Below are 20,210 nucleotides of genomic sequence, written 5' to 3'. Positions count from 1 at the left end.
GGTTCATCCCCTCCTCTCATTCTTGTCGGTCCCTTAACGTGTTGACTTAAAAATTTTCTTGTTGCCACATCCAGCAGCTTAACTCTCCATGTGTCTGGGCCTCCATGTGGGTCTCTGTTCCCCCAATCTATCTTCCCATGGTTGAAGTCTCTCATGATTAGTAGTCTGGATCCGTTGCTGCTAGCCACAGAAGCTGCTCTTTCTATTATATTGATGGTGGCCAAGTTGTTTCTATTATATTCCTGTCTGGGTCTTCTGTCATTCGGTGGGGGGTTATATATGACTACTACTATAATTTTCTGTCCTCTAGGTGCTATGGTGCCTGATATGTAGTCACTGAAACCTTCACAGTTCTGAATTACTACCTGTTCGAAACTCCAACCTTCTCTTAGTAGCAAAGATACACCATCTCCTCCTCTTCCTTCTCTCTCTTTCCTCACTACATAGTAGCCCTGTGGAAACACTGCGTTTGTTATGATTTTCGTTAGCTTTGTTTCTGTGAGTGCTATTATGTCTGGGTTTTCTTCCAGTGCCCATTCTCCGAGTTCACTTGTTTTATTTGTAATCCCATCTATGTTAGTGTACATCGCCTTGAAGCTCACTTTCTTCTGTTAATTTTCTTGTTCCTTTCTTGGCGAGCATTCTGCTGGTGTGGGAAGCTGTTCCGTGGGTGAGAGGATCTGTGAGGTGGTTTGCAGGATCTCAGAGGATTTTGGGGTTGGGGGTGGAGGTTTAAGGGAAGGGGAGACAGGTAGGGTGTGGGTTAAGGAGATAGGGGGGACATGGCAGATATGGGGTGAAGGGGGAGGAGGGATAGGGAGGGTATGGGATGAAGGGGGAGGGGGACAGGTGTGTGTGTGTGTGTGTGTGTGTGTGTGTGTGTGTGTGCGTGCGTGTGTGTGTGTGTGTGTGTGTGTGTGTGTGTGTGTGTGTGTGTGTGTGTACTCACCTCTTTGTACTCACGTTTTGTGCTTGCAGGGGTTGAGCTTTGGCTCTTTGGTCCAGCCTCTCAACTGTCAATCAACTGGTGTACAGAGTCCTGAGCCTACTGGGCTCTATTATATCTACATTTAAAGCTGTGTATGGAGTCAGACTCCACCACATCACTGCCTGATGCATTCCATCCGTTAACTACTCTGTCACTGAAAAAGTTCCTTCTAACGTCCTTGTGGCTCATTTGGGTACTCAGTTTCCACCTGTGTCGCCTTGTTCACGTACCACCAATGTTGAATAGTTTATCCTTGGTTATCCGGTCGATTCCCATGAGGATTTTGTAGGTTGTGATCATGTCTCCACTACTCCTCTGTCTTCCATTGTCGTAAGGTGCATTTCCCGCAGCCTTTCCTCATCACTCATGCCTCTTAGTTCTGGGACTAGTCTAGTGGCATAACTTTGAACTTTTTCCAGCTTAGTCTTGTTGTCGGAAAATCCGACAGCATTTAATATATCATACAGACAGATAATAATTGCTGCTGTATTTCCAACAAGTTACCCATAGAAAACGTAACTTGTAGTGGAATTACCGTCTATAGAAAACGGGATATCATCACCACATACTATTATAAATTCACCAGCTATTCTGCTGGGAATTATTCTTAAATACATTAGTCTTTGGACTTTACCATCATAAAAACATTCATATAAATTAACTTAATTATCAATATTGAAGTAGAGTAAATGTGACCCTTCTATCACTTTCTGTCATCTGGACAATGTAAGCCAGGCGTCAGGAGTGAGGAAGGAGGGGCAGCCATTGTTTATACTGAGACCAGAGGCGCAGGGAGCAATTCGGCTCCTGTTAATTTTACTTGGATGAAGTGTTATGGAAACCAAAGGTGTACCATTATCACACGCTGTCAACAAATTCAAGTTAAGTGTTCTACCGAAACCCATTTATCTATCATTAGTGGCCATTAATGTCATTGGGTAGGGTGGACCGGTTAGAGCACGAGATCGCCTCATACTAAAGGTAATTAAGCCAGGTCTTTAAGGTTCCATGTACAGTGTTTTCTCTGATATAGTTGTCATATATAGGATTCTGGCTTCACAGCTAGCGCCCTTTTGACAGGTCAAGATGAGGAAGCATGCTTTGTGCATCAGTTACCAGGGTGATGGAAGCTACCTTAAAGAGGGAAAATGTGGTGTCTACATCCTGGTTATACCTGGTGGTCTAAGGCCTGCTGTACAAATAAGATAAGGAACCTCTTCAATGTATGTAGTCTAATACTGTAGTTTGATTGGCTGCATATATATAAATTAAATTAATATAAACCCCCCTAATGTGTAGAGGATCGATTTGTGAGATTATGAGATTATTGCAGAAATACAGTCCACTTAACATCATACAAATTGCTATCGAAGTATATAAATTAACGTAAATATAAATTCTATAGAAATTCATATAAATTAAATAAATATAAATCGCACAGGTCGGTTCCCACAATATTCGGTCCTTTGAACCCACATTTGGTCATCTTAGTACCGGATGAACCAGTTAACCAGTGGATTCATTACATATACTAGTGCAGTGTGATTTAAACAAAGCCAGCAGTCAATGACGGCGGCGTTGACTCGTGCGAGTTCACGAGCCCCGCTCAGTTCAGATCAGCCTTAGTCAGCGGTTTCATGCTCACCCACAGATATTTGGTGGCGTGTTATTCTGTGAAATGACAGCGCTAATATTGAAGCCAGCCAAATTAGTGGCTGTGTCGCGAGATTGTTCACGGATTTCGTGGTGTTAAATTTCGCGAGAGATTATCCACGAATTTCTTGGAGTTTATTTCGCGAGGTCACTAATAATATTTAATACTTCTTGATAATATTAGAAGTTCATAGAGGCTAATTAAGAGGCTATTATCAATAATTGTGTATATTATTTCTCCAAAATAGAGAATTATTTAATATATATTGCACTAGTGATCACAGTATAATATTTACTAATTGCCAACCCACAACAGGGTAGGATATTTACCAATGACTAGTTGAACTATTATTGCTCATCCTAGTCCCATTATTACCATAGTCAGTTGTACTATATTCAACAACCTAACACCATTAATGAATGGTCCAGACCCTATTTTGGGTGTAATTTTTATCAACTCGAGTTGAGTTGTATATATAATAATTTACTTATGATCATTACACCTTTGAGTGATTAATTAGTGTCTCTACCATCCTAGGGTGATATAGAAGAGCTAACCTAAAGGTACTTCCAGTGACACTGGTTTATCACTCAAATCATTAGTGTGTATGATTGTATATATATAATGTGTATTAATTTTAAGTGCTAACCTCTAGTAGAGGTAGGATTATTGCCTAGTGAGTGCAGAATTTGACCCTAGGCTACCATCAGTGCTTGTTCAGTATTATGAGCAGCCCAAGTACAAGCCCCACAAGGCTTCACCAACTAGCCAGTATGAATAATGCAGGGAGAATGAAAAGAACACTTGCAGGTCTTAAAGGCCACTTAACAAGACAGATCAAGAAATGTGAAGATTTGTCACAACAATCTCAAGTTGATTATGCTGACCTGGAAAGCTATTATCAAGCAGCTGCAGGTAAATTTGAGCAAATCAAATGCCAAATAGCAACATATGTGGCTGAACTTGCCAACACCAATTTATCAGAAACAGAAATAGACGACATTATGGTTGATCTTGCGAATTATGAAGATCACACTCAGGCCACGTTGCAGCCTTATGTCAAATTAATTGCCCAGAACAAGGCAACAACAACAGCAACAACAACAACAGTTGCATCTAATACGAGTCAAGCAGAAGCTCGACTCCCTCCAATTAATTTACCCACTTTCTCAGGAAAAGATGAGGAAGATTGGGACAAATTTTGGAACAAATTCGTTGACCTTGTAGACTCAAAACAATCTTTACCAAAGAGTAGTAAATTCTCTTATTTGCAAGGCCAATTATCAGGTGAGGCTAAAACAGTAGTATCCCATCTGAGATTAACTAATGACGGCTATGATCTGGCAGTAAAACTCCTCAAGGATAATTATGCTGATCCAGAAGTAAGAACATCACATTTAGTTCATGAGCTGTTGCATTTACCCCCACCGGAGGCTTCAGCTGATTCACTCCAAGTCTTCAAGCTGGAGATAGAATCATTGATCAATGCCCTCAGCCTGACAGCAGATACAAACGGGGCTGAGTGGGTCTTGAAAATAATTGTCCAGGAGAAAATACCTAGGGACATATTGAGACAAATGAGTGCTCATTACAATAAAAGTATCTTATCCATGAATGAAATATCTGAAGGTTTAAAGTCAGTAGTTCATCAATTACGAACACATGACAAATTAAAACCACCAAGTAAACCCTCAGAAACCAATAATAGTAAACCACAGAGTACCAAAGGTACTCCAAATCAATCTAGACAATATAATTCAACACCAAAGTGGAACAGTAGCAGTGTGGGCGTATATGTAGTGGGACCCTCCAAGCCTATAGTTAATGTGTCACCCAAGAACGTGACACCAAAGGGTACTGGAAGCTATGGAACATGTTTGTTCTGCAATGAGAAACATTCAATGTTCCACTGCCCTAATTTTCCTGATAGTGACGCCCGTGTTGAGCGACTCAAAGATTTGCAACATTGCACGAGGTGCCTCAGGAAACATAACATCAACGACTGTGATACCCAATTACACACCTGAAATAGGTGTAACAAAGGTCAGCACCATGCAGCATTGTGCAGAGACACCAAAACAACGTCTCCAAACCCCAAGGTGGAAGATAGCATTCCCACCACAGTACAGTACTGCAAGGTGCAACAAACAAAGAGTGCCCAATCGGCAAAGTCTAAAGGTAATACGACTTTGCCTACTGCCCAAATTACCATCCTGAATAAGCGGGCCAAGGTCCATACCCGTGGGTTGTTTGACCAAGGATCCCAGAGAACATATGTCACTAAAAGATTGGCAGATGAACTACAATTAAGGCCTGTAGCCCAGATGTCATTCAATATCTCAGGGTTTGTAACAGATGCAGGACCTCAAGTCTACCAGGTGGTACAACCATCAGTACGTTTAGGCAGGTACGTCTGTCGAGTACAAGCCATTGTGGTGGACAAAATACCAGTAGACCTACAAGTTCAAGGTCTGAGAGCAACAGTCAAATTCCTGAGAAATAGAGGAATAAAATTGGCAGATAATATTAAGTCTGATCACCTCACCGACTTCGGTCTCCTTGTAGGGACAGACTATTGTCATCGATTCATCGGTAGCCCTACTAAATATCAGGGCATAACCATGTTAAACTCTGCAGGAGGTAAATTACTCTCAGGCCCAGTATCAAGCCTGAGGAGACCTATGCCTGCAGATAAACAATACCAATAGAAATCTAAATTTGTCAGCTGATTATATTTCTCCAGTAGCATTATACTAAGTAGATTACAGCTGACTATACCAACAGAGGTTGATGTTAGTATCATCATTTAAAGATGAAGATGAGTTCATGAGGCTTCAGTGGCAAATCAGTGAACAGTAGCCTAAAACAGCTACAAGTCACTGCGACCAATGTCACTGAACCCACTACAGTCTCAGAACCATACTTTGCTTTAATGATGAGCTATTCAATCCTCTGAATCAATTAACTGAATTAAACCCCAATAAATCTGATGACTGATTTGATACATTTATTATTTAATCAAGATGAATTCCATGGGCCTCAGTCTTTATATATCAGTGACCAGTTACCTGAATAAACTTCAAGTTATATCTAATGTCACTGATCTCACTGCAGTCCCTGAATCATACTTGACTGTAGTACTTGATCACATTCAGTCTTCTGGGTTAAATAATATGTAATTAGGCTTGAATATTAGCCTTTCAAGAGTTGACAGGGAAATGAAATCGCATTAGACTTCTAACCCCCTGCAACTCTAGTACGGGACATCTGTCCTGTACGAACAGACGCACAAATGTGTGATTACTAACTACTAACATCAAATTAATCTAATAATTCGAAGGAGGAGTATCGGTGTTCGTCTGTTCTAATAGGACTTTGACCCGTGAGCAGCCCCTGGGGAATTATGTCGGAAAATCCGACAGCATTTAATATATCATACAGACAGATAATAATTGCTGCTGTATTACCAACAAGTTACCCATAGAAAACGTAACTTGTAGTGGAATTACCGTCTATAGAAAACAGGATATCATCACCACATACTGCACCACACCACAATAAATTCACCAGCTATTCTGCTGGGAATTATTCTTAAATACATTAGTCTTTGGACTTTACCATCATAAAAACATCTCATATAAATTAACTTAATTATCAATATTGAAGTGGAGTAAATGTGACCCTTCTATCACTTTCTGTCATCTGGACAATGTAAGCCAGGCGTCAGGAGTGAGGAAGGAGGGGCAGCCATTGTTTATACTGAGACCAGAGGCACAGGGAGCAATTCGGCTCCTGTTAATTTTACTTGGACGAAGTGTTATGGAAACCAAAGGTGTATCATTATCACACGCTGTCAACAAATTTAAGTTAAGTGTTCTACCGAAACCCATTTATCTATCATTAGTGGCCATTAATGTCATTGGGTAGGGTGGACCGGTTAGAGCACGAGATCGGCTCATACTAAAGGTAATTAAGCCAGGTCTTTAAGGTTCCATGTACAGTGTTTTCTCTGATATATTTGTCATATATAGGATTCTGGCTTCACAGCTAGCGCCCTTTTGACAGGTCAAGACGAGGAAGCATGCTTTGTGCATCAGTTACCAGGGTGATGGAAGCTACCTCAAAGAGGGAAAATGTGGTGTCTACATCCTGGTTATACCTGGTGGACTAAGGCCTGCTGTACAAATAAGATAAGGAACCTCTTCAATGTATGTAGTCTAATACTGTAGTTTGATTGGCTGCATATATATAAATTAAATTAATATAAACCCCCCTAATGTGTAGAGGATCGATTTGTGAGATTATTAGATTATTGCAGAAATACAGTCCACTTAACATCATACAAATTTCTATCAAAGTATATAAATTAACGTAAATATAAATTCTATAGAAATTCATATAAATTAAATAAATATAAATCTCACAGGTCGGTTCCCACACTTGTGCTTGACAAGGTACGGGCTTCATGCTGGGGCCGCATACTCCAGGATTGGTCTTACATATGTGGTGTACAAGATTCTGAATGATTCCTTATACAGGTTCCTGAACGCCATTCTGATGTTAGCCAGCCTCGCATATGCCGCAGACGTTATTCTTTTTATGTGGGCTTCAGGAGACAGGTTTGGTGTGATATCAACTCCTAGGTCTTTCTCTCTGTCCGTTTCATTAAGTACTTCATCTCCTATTCTGTATTCTGTGTCTGGCCTCCTGTTTCCACTGCCTAGTTTCATTACTTTTTATTTACTCGGGTTGAACTTCAACAGCCATTTGTTGGACCATTCACTCAGCCTGTCTAGGTCATCTTGTAGCCTCCTACTATCATCCTCTGTTTCAATCCTCCTCATAATTTTTGCATCATCAGCAAACATTGAGAGAAACGAGTCTATACCCTCTGGGAGATCATTTACATATATCAGAAACAGTATAGGTCCAATGTGTGTGTGTGTGCGTGTGCGTGTGTGTGTGTGTGAGTTAACCAAAGACGCCACATTATCCTCCTCCATGCTACCCATCAAGGGAATCACTGCATATTCCTTCTCAAGAGGACAAAATAATAACAGACTGTACCTTCTGTTATCCTGCAGATTACTCCAGGGGCGGGCTGGCGGCAGCAGCAGCAGCAGGGCTCTGGCAGCTCTCTTCAGAAGACTCTTCTGGTTAAGCCTTATAGTAAGTGACCAATTAAAACGCATACAAAACTAACGTGTTTATATACAATGGATGGTACTCAGGTAAATATATGTATATAGAACTCTAAAGTAACTATATCCTGAATATCCTGATGGGACTTTATCCCATAATGTTAATGTTATAATCCCATGGGATTATAAACCCAAATAATGTTACAATATCCTGAATGAATATCCTCTCCATCTGGAGAGGATATTCCAGATGGGACGATGTCTGTTATATGATAAGATACCCAAAATATATTAAGAAAATAAATATATAAATCCTACCGTGTGCTTAACTAACCTTTACCACCAATGGAAATAGGTACAAGCCTAGAGTAGGTACTGTGTGTGTGAGGGGCTTTGGGCTTGGATATCCCTCTCCTAGATCAACACTGCTCTCAACTGATGAGTCGCGTTCTTTTTCGCTATGGTAGTCAACGTTAGAGGGGGAGGAGGTGAGAGAGAGAGAGAGAGAGAGAGAGAGAGAGAGAGAGAGGTTTGGAGTGAGAGGAAGGGGAGAGGGGGGAGGGAAAGAGGGTAAATAAAGAGGGATAAAGGGAAAACGTAGAAAGGGAGAGAGGGATAGTGGGAAGAGAGACAGAGAGGTAGAACGAGTAGATGAGAGATAAAGATATTACCGAACGAGGAAGAATGAGAGTGTAGAAGTAGAGGTACAGTGTAAGACAGCTCCATACAGAAAGTAGGAAAATACGAGACGTAGATGAACTGGAAGGGAAGGGAATGATTAGGTGAAAGAGCCAAGCCATTACGACTATATAGCACATGGAAGGGGGTCAGGATAATAAGGATTTGGGATGAGACGGGGAGAAGTGGTGCCCAACCACTTGGACGGTCGGGGATTGAACACCGACTTGCATGAAGCGAGACCGTCACTCTACCGTCCAGCCCAAGTGGTTGGGCAGGAATAAGAGGGAATGAAAAGTGGAATTTTAAGAAGCAGAAGTAAAATAACGTTTAAAATGCAGGGAAACAGATAATAGCAGAAGCAGGATGAAAACTGATCGCTAACAATAGGTACAAAATGCTGTACAAAGTATAGGAAATAGAAATGATAAAATTACATACAAAATTAATATTGCCAAGTGTAGGAGGGGAAAGAGGAAGAGGCTGGGAGAGACTGGGAGAGGCTGGGAGATCCTGGGAGAGGCTGGGAGAGGCTGGGAGAGACTGGGAGAGGCTGGGAGAGGCTGGGAGATCCTGGGAGAGGCTGGGAGAGGCTGGGAGAGGCTGGGAGATCCTGGGAGAGGCTGGGAGATCCTGGGAGAGGCTGGGAGAGGCTGGGAGAGGCTGGGAGAGACTGGGAGAGGCTGGGAGAGACTGGGAGAGGCTGGGAGAGGCTGGGAGAGGCTGGGAGAGGCTGGGAGAGACTGGGAGAGGCAGGAAGGGTGAAGGACTGCAACATAGGGGTAAACAGGTGCGGGAGATGAGATCTGGCAGCCTCGTCACCTGGCCTCGGTGACGCCTCCAACCTGTACACCCTAATAGAATTACCTCCTCCAGAGTGAGGAGCCTGGGGAGGCTGGGAGGGGGGGGGAGAGCGAGAGAGAGCGAGAGAGAGAGAGAGAGAGAGACAGAGAGAGAGAGAGAGAGAGAGAGAGAGAGAGAGAGAGAGAGAGAGAGAGAGAGAGAGAGAGAGAGAGAGAGAGAGAGAGAGAGACAGAGAGAGAGAGAGAGAGAGAGAGAGAGAGAGAGAGAGAGAGAGAGAGAGAGAGAGAGAGAGAGAGAGAGAGAGAGAGAGAGAGAGAGAGAGAGAGTGAGAGACCACACCACCCCAGCTACGCTGAACCACATTCATAAATCATTCCATTTCCAGAACACGTTTTTCACTACACTATAAACTGATGGCATTTGCAGGACTCAACACCCCCCCCCCGAACACACACACAAATAAGGACAATGAAAACATATGAGGAGAGGCGTAGACAAATTGCTATTGCAGTAGCTATCAAAATGAGAGTTGAACTTAGCATAAGAGTTGACCAGAGATGTACACAAAGTGGACAAAGAAGCTCTACGAAGCATAGCGGTTAATGAGACAACAATGTAAACACAGATGTGAGTGTCCCAACACGGAGTTAAGGATAAGAGAGACTTCAGGCTACGCCCTCCTCATGTGGAACCACGTAGCCACGGGCTTGCACTACTGGTCTTACATGCAGAATAGTCTTGGACTGAGGTAGCAAAAGTCGCCACCAACTCATATCACTAACTCTCACTAACTCCCTCTTTATCATCCTTTTTACACCCCTCACAATGTGATAAACTTTTTAATGTGACAAGCGAGTGCACTGTGAAATGCCCATAAAACTGGAGAAACTCTCATTAGAATCTTGTGGGAGATTTATACCCCCCCCCCCATCCTCGCCCCTAGTGCCTGTACCTCCTCGCCCCTAGTGCCTGTACCCCCTCGCCCCTAGTGCCTGTACCTCCTCGCCCCTAGTGCCTGTACCTCCTCGCCCCTAGTGCCTGTACCACGGTCCCTGCTCCCATTACGTGGTGTTATGACTCATCTCACGACTCGATAATCTTAGCTTGGGCAAAATGTAACATTTTTATAACTTACGTTATGTGAGGAGCCTAAATGTAGCTATTTAACTATTATCGTCTTGCTTTCAAGCTTCTTTGAGGATGGTTGATTTTCACACTAAAATGTCATTGGGTATATGTGTTGTTTTGTCTGAATGTCTGTCTTCTCAGTATGTATGTCCGTCCACCCGTTTATCTGTCTGTGTGTCTTGTCTACATATGGGAGCATGTATATAACATTGAACTGTATTTGCCTGGTGACACAGGGGGCGGCCATCTTGCTGTTCCGTCTATGGATGCTGCGAGGGACGTCACCTGTCTTCAGCGACCAAGACAACCCAGCCTCCTTCGCCCCTTCCCGTCTAACACGGTAGGATGCCACAGTACCCTTCTGTCTACAGTACCCTTCTGTCTACAGTACCCTTCTGTCTACAGTACCCTTCTGTCTACAGTACCTTCTGTCTACAGTACCCTTCTGTCTACAGTACCCTTCTGTCTACAGTACCCTTCTGTCTACAGTACCCTTCTGTCTACAGTACCCTTCTGTCTACAGTACCCTTCTGTCTACAGTACCCTTCTGTCTACAGTACCCTTCTGTCTACAGTACCCTTCTGTCTACAGTACCTTCTGTCTACAGTACCTTCTGTCTACAGTACCCTTCTGTCTACAGTACCCTTCTGTCTACAGTACCCTTCTGTCTACAGTACCCTTCTGTCTACAGTACCCTTCTGTCTACAGTACCTTCTGTCTACAGTACCCTTCTGTCTACAGTACCCTTCTGTCTTCAGTACCCTTCTGTCTACAGCACCCTTCTGTCTTCAGTACCCTTCTGTCGTTAGTACCCTTCTGTCTACAGTACCCTTCTGTCTTTAGTACCCTTCTGTCTACAGTACCCTTCTGTCTTTAGTACCCTTCTGTCTACAGTACCCTTCTGACTACAGTACCCTTCTGTCTTCAGTAACCTTCTACCGAGACGAATGTTGCTTTAATACCGAGCGAGAAGGATGTTACAATGACCTACTTCATCCCCCACTTATTAAAATAGGTCACCTGTTATCCTCTTCTTCCTGGTGAAGAAGATATCAGCTACGTATATTACGCCAGGTAGTCTCCAATTATCTTAAGCAAGTGTGCCTTGATGGCGGCTTGACTCACAAGACAAGTATTACTAAAATTATTAATCAAGCATATCGGATACCGAGAGTGTAGTGATGTAGAGATATTTATATCATTTTATGACCTCCAAAAGAGTACGTTTACACTTACAAAGGACTGGTACCCACCAAGTTGTCTCCCTCACTCCACACACCTCACACCAGGGCTGTGAGGTAGCAGCATGGGGTAGCCCTCATCCCTCACACCAGGGCTGTGAGATAGCAGCGTGGGGTAGCCCTCATCTCTCACACGAGGGCTGTGAGGTAGCAGCGTGGGGTAGCCCTCATCTCTCACACCAGGGCTGTGAGGAAGCAGCGTGGGGTAGCCCTCATCCCTCACACCAGGGCTGTGAGGTAGCCCTCATTCCTCACACCAGAGCTGTGAGGTAGCAGCGTAAGCATCCCTCACACCAGGACCTAGATTCAGGAAGCTCTGTGTATTTCTTCGTAAATGGGTTTGCTACGAAGGTTCCTAAGTGCGCCCTAAGAAGATGCTTAGGTGCGATTCAATAAGGTATACTTAGGAAGAAAATTGTTGGTTCACCTGCGTGCCGATAGAGGTCACTACTGTGTTTCGTTTGGCCAATCAGAGAGCAGCAACATTCTTCATATTGAAGATTTAGCGCTGGCTTATCGGAGCTCTACTGCCTCCTATTTACGTCGAATTTTCTTATAAAATTAGTATATTTCGAAGTAAAACCATGTTTTTTCAACTTCTACAGCCAGCACCGACATTGTGGTAAACAAATATGTTACATTTGTTGTTTACCTACGTAATTCTAAGAGATACTGTGTAGCTGTCCTTGTTGCTCGGAAGATGCGCTGACAATTATTGTATATATTTACTGAATTTACCCAAGGGCCACTAACTATCTAGTGGCCTCGAAGAGGACAGAAAGCCGGCGGCTTGTTAAAGGGCCCGCCAATTGTCTTAATGATATTTTTTAGCTGGAATTTGGCATTTACGGCTTCAGCGGGTAGGCGGTTCCAAGGGTTTATAGCCCTCTTGGTGGAAAAAAAAACATCTGTTTTCAGTCCTACTTGAGAGAACATAATCTCCAACACTATATCTGTGATTGTCCTGTTATCAGTGACTTCATACCAAATGGTATGAGGTATTTTGAGCTCTGTAATTACTTCATACACTCAGGAATATTGGAAGATATTCTTGTGCTGCACCCAGATTTTGCCAGTGGAGGCTAATAGATCAGCATTAAGTATTTTGTTCTCTCCTAATTCCATGTATGACTGGCCATCCTGTGAGGTGAGGATGTTGGATGAGCTTGTAGCTGGTTCTTGATCTACACTGTGTGGTCCTTTATACAGAATAGGGAAGCAGCACATTGCTGTGTATACCTAAACATGTTTAAAAATACATTGTTTGAGAGGAGTTTTGTAGAAACTGGTAAGAGTAATTAATAATATAATGGTTTGGGGTAGGGGGGTTTTCTATGCAGAGGAGGGAGGCGGGGTTGTCCTCCCTTCTGGTGTTACTGGGTAGCTGGTTGTGGGTTCCCCCCTCGCTTCTGGGGGTGTTGTGTTGGGAGATGTGACTTCCTGGTTTTCCCCTCTCGCCATGCGCCTCTTCCTTGCTTCTGCTGCCACGGCTCTCTCCTCCCTTGTCATGTCTCTCTGGAGGAATACATTTTTGAATTTTCCCATGTTTTTCAGGGAGCTCTTCCTTGATAGGATCTTCTCCTTTGTGGTCTCGTTGGCAAACACTATCTTTATCATTCGGTCCCGCCTCTCAACCGTCAATCAACAGGTGTACAGGTTCCTGAGCCTATTGGGCTCTATCATATCTACACTTGAAACTGTGTATGGAGTCAGCCTCCACCACATTGCTTCCTAATGCATTCCATTTGTCAACCACTCTGACACTAAGAAAGTTCTTTCTAATATCTCTGTGGCTCATTTGGGCACTCAGTTTCCACCTGTATCCCCTAGTGTGTGTGCCCCTTGTGTTAAATAGCCTGTCTTTATCAACCCCTGTCGATTCCCTTGAGAATCTTGAATGTGGTGATCATGTCCCCCCTAACTCTTCTGTCTTCCAACAAAGTGAGGTTCAATTCCCGTAGTCTCTCCTCGTAGCTCATACCTCTCAGCTCGGGTACTAGTCTGGTGACAACCTTTGAACCTTTTCCAGTTTAGCCTTATGCTTGACTAGATATGGACTCCATGCTGGAGCCGCATACTCCAGGATTGGTCTGACATATGTGGTATATAATGTTATGAAAGATTCCTTACACAAGTTTGAAAAGGCCGTTCTTATGTTAGCCAACCTGGCATATGCTGCTGATGTTATCCTCTTGATATGAGCTTCAGGGGACAGGTCTGGCGTGATATCAACCCCCAGGTCTTTCTCTCTCTCTGACTCTTGAAGTATTTCATCTCCCAAGTGATACCTTGTATCTGGTCTCCTGCTTCCTACCCCTATCTTCATTACATTACATTTGCTTGGGTTAAACTCTAACATCCATTTGTTCGACCATTCCTGCAGCTTGTCCAGGTCTTCTTGAAGCCTCAAGCTGTCCTCCTCTGTCTTAATCCTTCTCATAATTTTGGCGTCGTCAGCAAACATTGAGAGGAATGAGTCTATACCCTCTGGGAGATCATTTACGTATATCAGAAACAGGATAGGTCCAACCACAGAGTCCTGTGGGACTCCACTGGTGACTTCACGCCATTCTGAGGTCTCACCCCCTCACTATAACTCTCTGCTTCCTATTGCTTAGGTACTCCCTTATCCACTGGAGCGCTCTACCAGTTACTCCTGCCTGTTTCTCCAGCTTATGCATCAACCTTTTATGGGGTACTGTGTCAAAGGCTTTCCGACAATCCAAGAAAATGCAGTCCGCCCATCCTTCTCTTTCTTGCTTAATCTTTGTCACCTGATCATAGAATTCTATCAAGCCTGTAAGGCAAGATTTACCCTTCCTGAACCCATGTTGATGGGTTGTCACGAAGTCTCTTCTCTCCAGATGTGTTACTAGGTTTTTTCTCACAATCTTCTCGATCACCTTGCATGGTATACACGTTAAGGACACTGGCCTGTAGTTCAGTGCCTCTTGTCTGTCACCCTTTTTAAATATTGGTACTACATTAGCAGTCTTCCATACTTCTGGTAGGACTCCCGTTTCCAGTGACCTACTATACACTATGGAGAGTGGCAAGCAAAGTGCTCCTGCACAATCTTTCAATACCCATGGTGAGATTCCATCAGGCCCAACAGCTTTTCTCACATCCAGCTCCAATAGGTGCTTCTTGACCTCATCTCTTGTAATTTCGAACCTTTCCAAGGTCACCTGGTTTGCTGACACCTCTCCTAGCGCCGTGACTTCTCCCTGTTCTATTGTAAAGACCTCCTGGAACCTTTTGTTGAGTTCTTCACACACCTCTTTGTCATTCTCTGTGTACCTGTCCTCGCCCACCCTAAGTTTCATCACCTGTTCCTTCACTGTTGTCTTCCTCCTGATGTGACTGTGTAGTAGCTTTGGTTCGGTCTTGGCTTTATTAGCTATATCATTTTCATACCTTTTCTCAGCCGCTCTTCTCACACTAACATACTCGTTCCTGGTTCTCTGGTATCTCTCTCTACTTTCTGGTGTTCTGTTATTACGGAAGTTCCTCCATGCCCTTTTGTTCAGCTCCTTTGCTTTCATACATTCCCTATTAAACCACGGATTCTTCCTTTGCTTCTCTGTTTTTTCCTGTTGGGCTGGGACAAACCTGCTTACAGCCTCCTGACATTTTTGGGTGACATAGTCCATCATGTCTTGTACGGACTTGGTTCCGAGTTCTGTGTCCCAATGTATATCCCATAGGAATTTATTCATCTCCTCATAGTTTCCCTTTCGGTACGCCAGCCCTTTGTTTCCCAGTTCTATTTTGGGGGTGATAATTCCTAGCTCAACCAGGTACTCAAAGCTCAATACACTATGATCACTCATTCACAAGGGGGCTCCCAACTTAACTTCCCTTATATCCGACTCATTTAGGGTAAATATCAGATCAAGCAAGGCTGATTCATCCCCTCCTCTCGTTCTTGTCGGTCCCTTGACGTGTTGACTTAGAAAGTTTCTTGTTGCCACATCCAGCAGCTTAGCTCTCCATGTATCTGGGCCTCCATGTGGGTCTCTGTTCCCCCAATCTATCTTTCCATGGTTGAAGTCTCTCATGATTAGTAGCCTGGATCCGTTCCTGCTAGCCACAGAAGCTGCTCTCTCTATTATATTGATGGTTGCCAAGTTGTTTCTATCATATTCCTGTCTGGGTCTTCTAACATTCGATGGGGGGTTATATATGACTACTACTATAATTTTCTGTCCTCCAGTTGCTATGGTGCCTGATATGTAGTCACTGAAACCTTCACAGTTCTGAATTACCATCTCTTCGAAACTCCAACCTTCTCTTAGTAGCAAAGCTACACTACCTCCTCCTCTCCCTTCTCTCTCTTTCCTCACTACATAGTAGCCCTCTGGAAACACTGCATTTGTTATGGTGTTTGTTAGCTTTGTTTCTGTGAGTGCTATTATATCTGTGTGTGTGTGTGTGTGTGTGTACTCACCTAATTGTACTCACCTAATTGTGCTTGCAGGGGTTGAGCTTTGGCTCTTTGGTCCCGCCTCTCAACCGTCAATCAACTGGTGTACAGATTCCTGAACCTACTGGGCTCTATCATATCTACATTTGAAACTGTGTATGGAGTCAGCCTCCACCACATCACTTCCTAGTGCATTCCATTTACTAACTACTCTGACACTGAAAAAGTTTTTTCTAATGTCTCTGTGGCTCATTTGGGTACTCAGCTTCCACCTGTGTCCTCTTGTTCGCGTCCCTCCAGTGTTGAATAGTTCATCCTTGTTTACCCGGTCGATTCCTCTGAGGATTTTGTTGGTTGTCATCATGTCACCCCTTACTCTTCTGTCTTCCAGTGTCGTAAGGTGCATCTCCCGCAGCCTTTCCTCATAACTCATACCTCTTAGTTCTGGGACTAGTCTAGTAACATACCTTTGAACTTTTTCCAGCTTCGTCTTGTGCTTGACAAGGTACGGGCTCCATGCTGGGGCCGCATACTCCAGGATTGGTCTTACATATGTGGTGTACAAGATTATGAATGATTCCTTACACAGGTTCCTGAACGCCGTTCTGATGTTAGCCAGCCTCGCATATGCCGCGGACGTTATTCTCTTTATGTGGGCTTCAGGAGACAGGTTTGGTGTGATATCAACTCCTAGATCTTTCTCTCTCTCTGTTTCATTACGTATTTCATCTCCTATTCTGTATCCTGTGTCTGGCCTCCAGTTTCCACTGCCTAGTTTCATTACTTTGCATTTACTCGGGTTGAACTTCAACAGCCATTTGTTGGACCATTCACTCAGTCTATCTAGGTCATCTTGTAGCCTCCTACTATCATCCTCTGTTTCAATCCTCCTCATATTTTTTGCATCGTCGGCAAACATTGTGAGGAACGAATCTATACCCTCTGGGAGATCATTTACATATACCACAAACGGTATAGGTCCAAGGACTGACCCCTGCGAGACTCCACTTGTGACGTCTCGCCAATCTGAGACCTCACCCCTCACACAGACTCGTTGTCTCCTGTTGCTTAGGTACTCCTCTATCCACAGGAGTACCTTCCCTTTCACTCCAGCCTGCATCTCCAACTTTCGCACTAGCCTCTTGTGTGGCACTGTATCAAAGGCTTTCTGACAATCCAAAAATATGCAGTCTGCCCACCTTTCTCTTTCTTGCCTTATTTTTGTTGCCTGGTCGTAGAATTCAAGTAACCCTGTGAGGCAGGACCTGCCATCCCTGAACCCATGTTGATGCTGTGTTACAAAGTTCCTTCGCTCCAGATGCTCCTCTAGTTTTTTTCGCACAATCTTCTCCATCAGCTTGCATGGTATGCAGGTTAGGGACACTGGCCTGTAGTTCAGTGCCTCCTGTCTATCCCCTTTCTTGTATATCGGGACTACGTTAGCTGCTTTCCAAATATCTGGCAGGTCCCCTGTTGCCAGTGATTTGTTATACACTATGGAGAGTGGCAGGCACAGTTCTCTTGCTCCTTCCTTTTGAACCCAAGGGGAGATTCCATCTATGCCTATAGCTTTTGACACATCCAACTCTAGTAAACACTTCCTTACTTCCCCGCTGGTAATCTCAAACTCTTCCAGTGGTCTCTGGTTAGCTATTCCCTCACTTACCTCTGGAATTTCTCCTTGCTCTAAGGTGAAGACCTCCTGGAATTTCTTATTCAATTCCTCACACACTTCCTTGTCATTTGTAGTGAATCCTTCCGCCTCTATCCTTAATTTCATAACCGGTTCCTTTACTGTTGTTTTTGTCCTGATGTGGCTATGCAACAATTTAGGCTGAGTCTTTGCCTTGCTTGCGATGTCATTTTCGTATTGTCTTTCTGCCTCTCTTCTCATCCTGACATATTCATTCCTGGCATTCTGGTATCTTTCTCTGCTCTCCAGTGTCCTGTTATTCCTATAGTTTCTCCATGCCCTTTTACTTTGCTGCTTAGCTTGCCTACATCTCTGATTAAACCATGGGTTTCTCATTTTCATTTCTCTGTTTTCCTTTTGGACTGGGACAAACTTGTTTGCTGCGTCCTTGCACTTCTGCGTGATGTAATCCATCATATCTTGGGCCGTCTTTTCCCTGAGCTCTGTTTCCCATGCAATATCTGTTAGGAATTTTCTTATCCCCTCATAGTTTCCCTTTCGGTAGGCTAACCTTTTGGTTTCGGTATCCCTCCTCGAGTTCAATAACCCTTCTTCAATCAAGAACTCAAACACCAGTACACTGTGGTCGCTCATTCCTACTGGGTCTTCAAAACCGATTTCTCTTATGTCGGAGTCGTTCAGAGTGAAGACTAGGTCGAGTCTCGCTGGTTCGCCATTGCCTCTCATCCTTGTGGGTTCTCTGACATGCTGGGTTAAAAAGTTGCTTGTCACCACCTCCAATAGTTTGGCTCTCCATGTATCTTCGCCTCCATACGGTTCCTTGTTCTCCCAGTCAATCCTTCCGTGATTGAAGTCGCCCATGATGAGCAGGTGGGATCTATTTCTACAGGCGTGTGTTTGTGTGTGTGTGTGTGTGTGTGTGTGTGTGTGTGTGTGTGTGTGTGTGTGTGTGTGTGTGTGTGTGTGTGGTGTGTGTGTGTGTGTGTGTGTGTGTGTGTGTGTGTGTGTGTGTGTGTGTGTGTGTGTGTGTGTGTGTGTAAGAGGTTAGAAAAGAGGGATGGTATCTAAGTCCGCAGATATAAATAGTAAATACACACACACACGGGTTTCACCGAGATAAACCTAGCAAGTAAGATCTAACATGAGATCTTACAAATCTACATAGAAATATGTAAACAAAACAGAGGCCGACGAAGATGTAGAAGAGAGACACCAAACTCAACACGGACTCTGCTAATATTCCAGCTCGGTTATCCAAGACCAATCTAGATTGAATTATTATCTTTACTGATAAAATTAATATGCAATTTTGCCTAATCGGAGTAATTCAATTAGGTATTATTACAGTGATGCTGATGCTCATTTTCACTGCCACACGGGGCAGGAGATCTTCTAGATGGCCTACCCTCTTCCTCCCCACCATGCCCCACTCCCCGGTCCCTTTGTCCTCCCTACCATTCTCCATTCCCCCATCCCCTCGTCCCCACCATCCCGAATTCCCCCGTCCCTTCGTCCTTCCCCAGCATTACCCCCTCACTTTTCCTCTTGTCCTCCCCACCATCTCTCACTTCCGTCCCCTCGTCATCCCCACCATTCCCCACTCCCTCGTCCGATGCCTTCCCAAATGGTCTGATGTTCCCATCAGAAAATTGGGAACATCAAGTGACCTGATGTTCCCATCACTGAAATATAAGAAAAACTGTTAAAAAATTAAATGAAATTATGAAAAAATAAAAAAATAAACTATACCCACGAAATGAACGGTATGTTAAACAACACAGCTTAATTCCAACGCAATTCACACAAATTAATTAAATCAAAATGAAAATAAATCAAAATCTATGAAAATTCAATTTATCAATGCAATCAGAAACATTGAAATGGAATTGTAACATATTTAGTATAGCATGTGTGTTGCTCTTACAGGCAACAGATGGCGCTGTTTGTCAAGAAAAGCATAGTTTTACCTGTCACAGATGTGGCATCTATACATATACTTACGAAATGAACGGTATGGTAAACAACACAGCTCAGTTCCAGCACAATGTCACACAAAATAATTCAATAAAAAATAAAATAAATCGAAATCTATGAAAATAAAATTTATCAATGCAATCAGAAACATTGAAATGCAATTTGTGACATATTTAGTATAGCGTGAATATTGCCATTATGTGCAACATATGGCGCTGTTTTTCAAAAACGCATGTTTTTACCTGTCACAGGGGTGGCATCTATATGGTAGGTATATAAAAAGACGCGCCTATTCGAATGCAACGTTGTGTCAAAATTTCCAAGCAATCGGTGAAGAACTTTCGGAAATTACAGCGTATGTTGCTCTTACGTCCAACAGATGGCGCTGTTTTAAAAAAAAACAAGTTTTTTTACTGTCACAGGTGAGGCATGTATATAGTAGATATATAATAAGACGCGCCTATTTGAATGCAACGGTGTGTCAAAATTTCAAAGCTATCGGTAAAGAGGTTTCGAAGATTT

General features: G+C 43.4%; 1 protein-coding gene across 1 annotated transcript in view; it reads left to right on the top strand.

Annotated features, from left to right (window-relative positions):
• The window catches only part of LOC138349878 (protein O-mannosyl-transferase TMTC1-like), a 142,637-nt gene that overhangs the window by 41,681 nt on the left and 80,746 nt on the right, over positions 1-20,210 (top strand). Inside the window, exons 4-5 of the mRNA XM_069336886.1 lie at positions 7,727-7,811; positions 10,630-10,733. Of these exons, the coding sequence (XP_069192987.1) occupies positions 7,727-7,811; positions 10,630-10,733 (189 nt within the window). The remainder of the gene's footprint in view (positions 1-7,726; positions 7,812-10,629; positions 10,734-20,210) is intronic.

Source organism: Procambarus clarkii, chromosome 4 (genome assembly GCF_040958095.1).
Source record: "Procambarus clarkii isolate CNS0578487 chromosome 4, FALCON_Pclarkii_2.0, whole genome shotgun sequence".
NCBI lineage: Eukaryota > Metazoa > Arthropoda > Malacostraca > Decapoda > Cambaridae > Procambarus > Procambarus clarkii.
The sequence above is the reverse complement of the archived record's forward strand: the minus strand, read 5'-3'. Positions and strand labels throughout refer to the sequence as shown.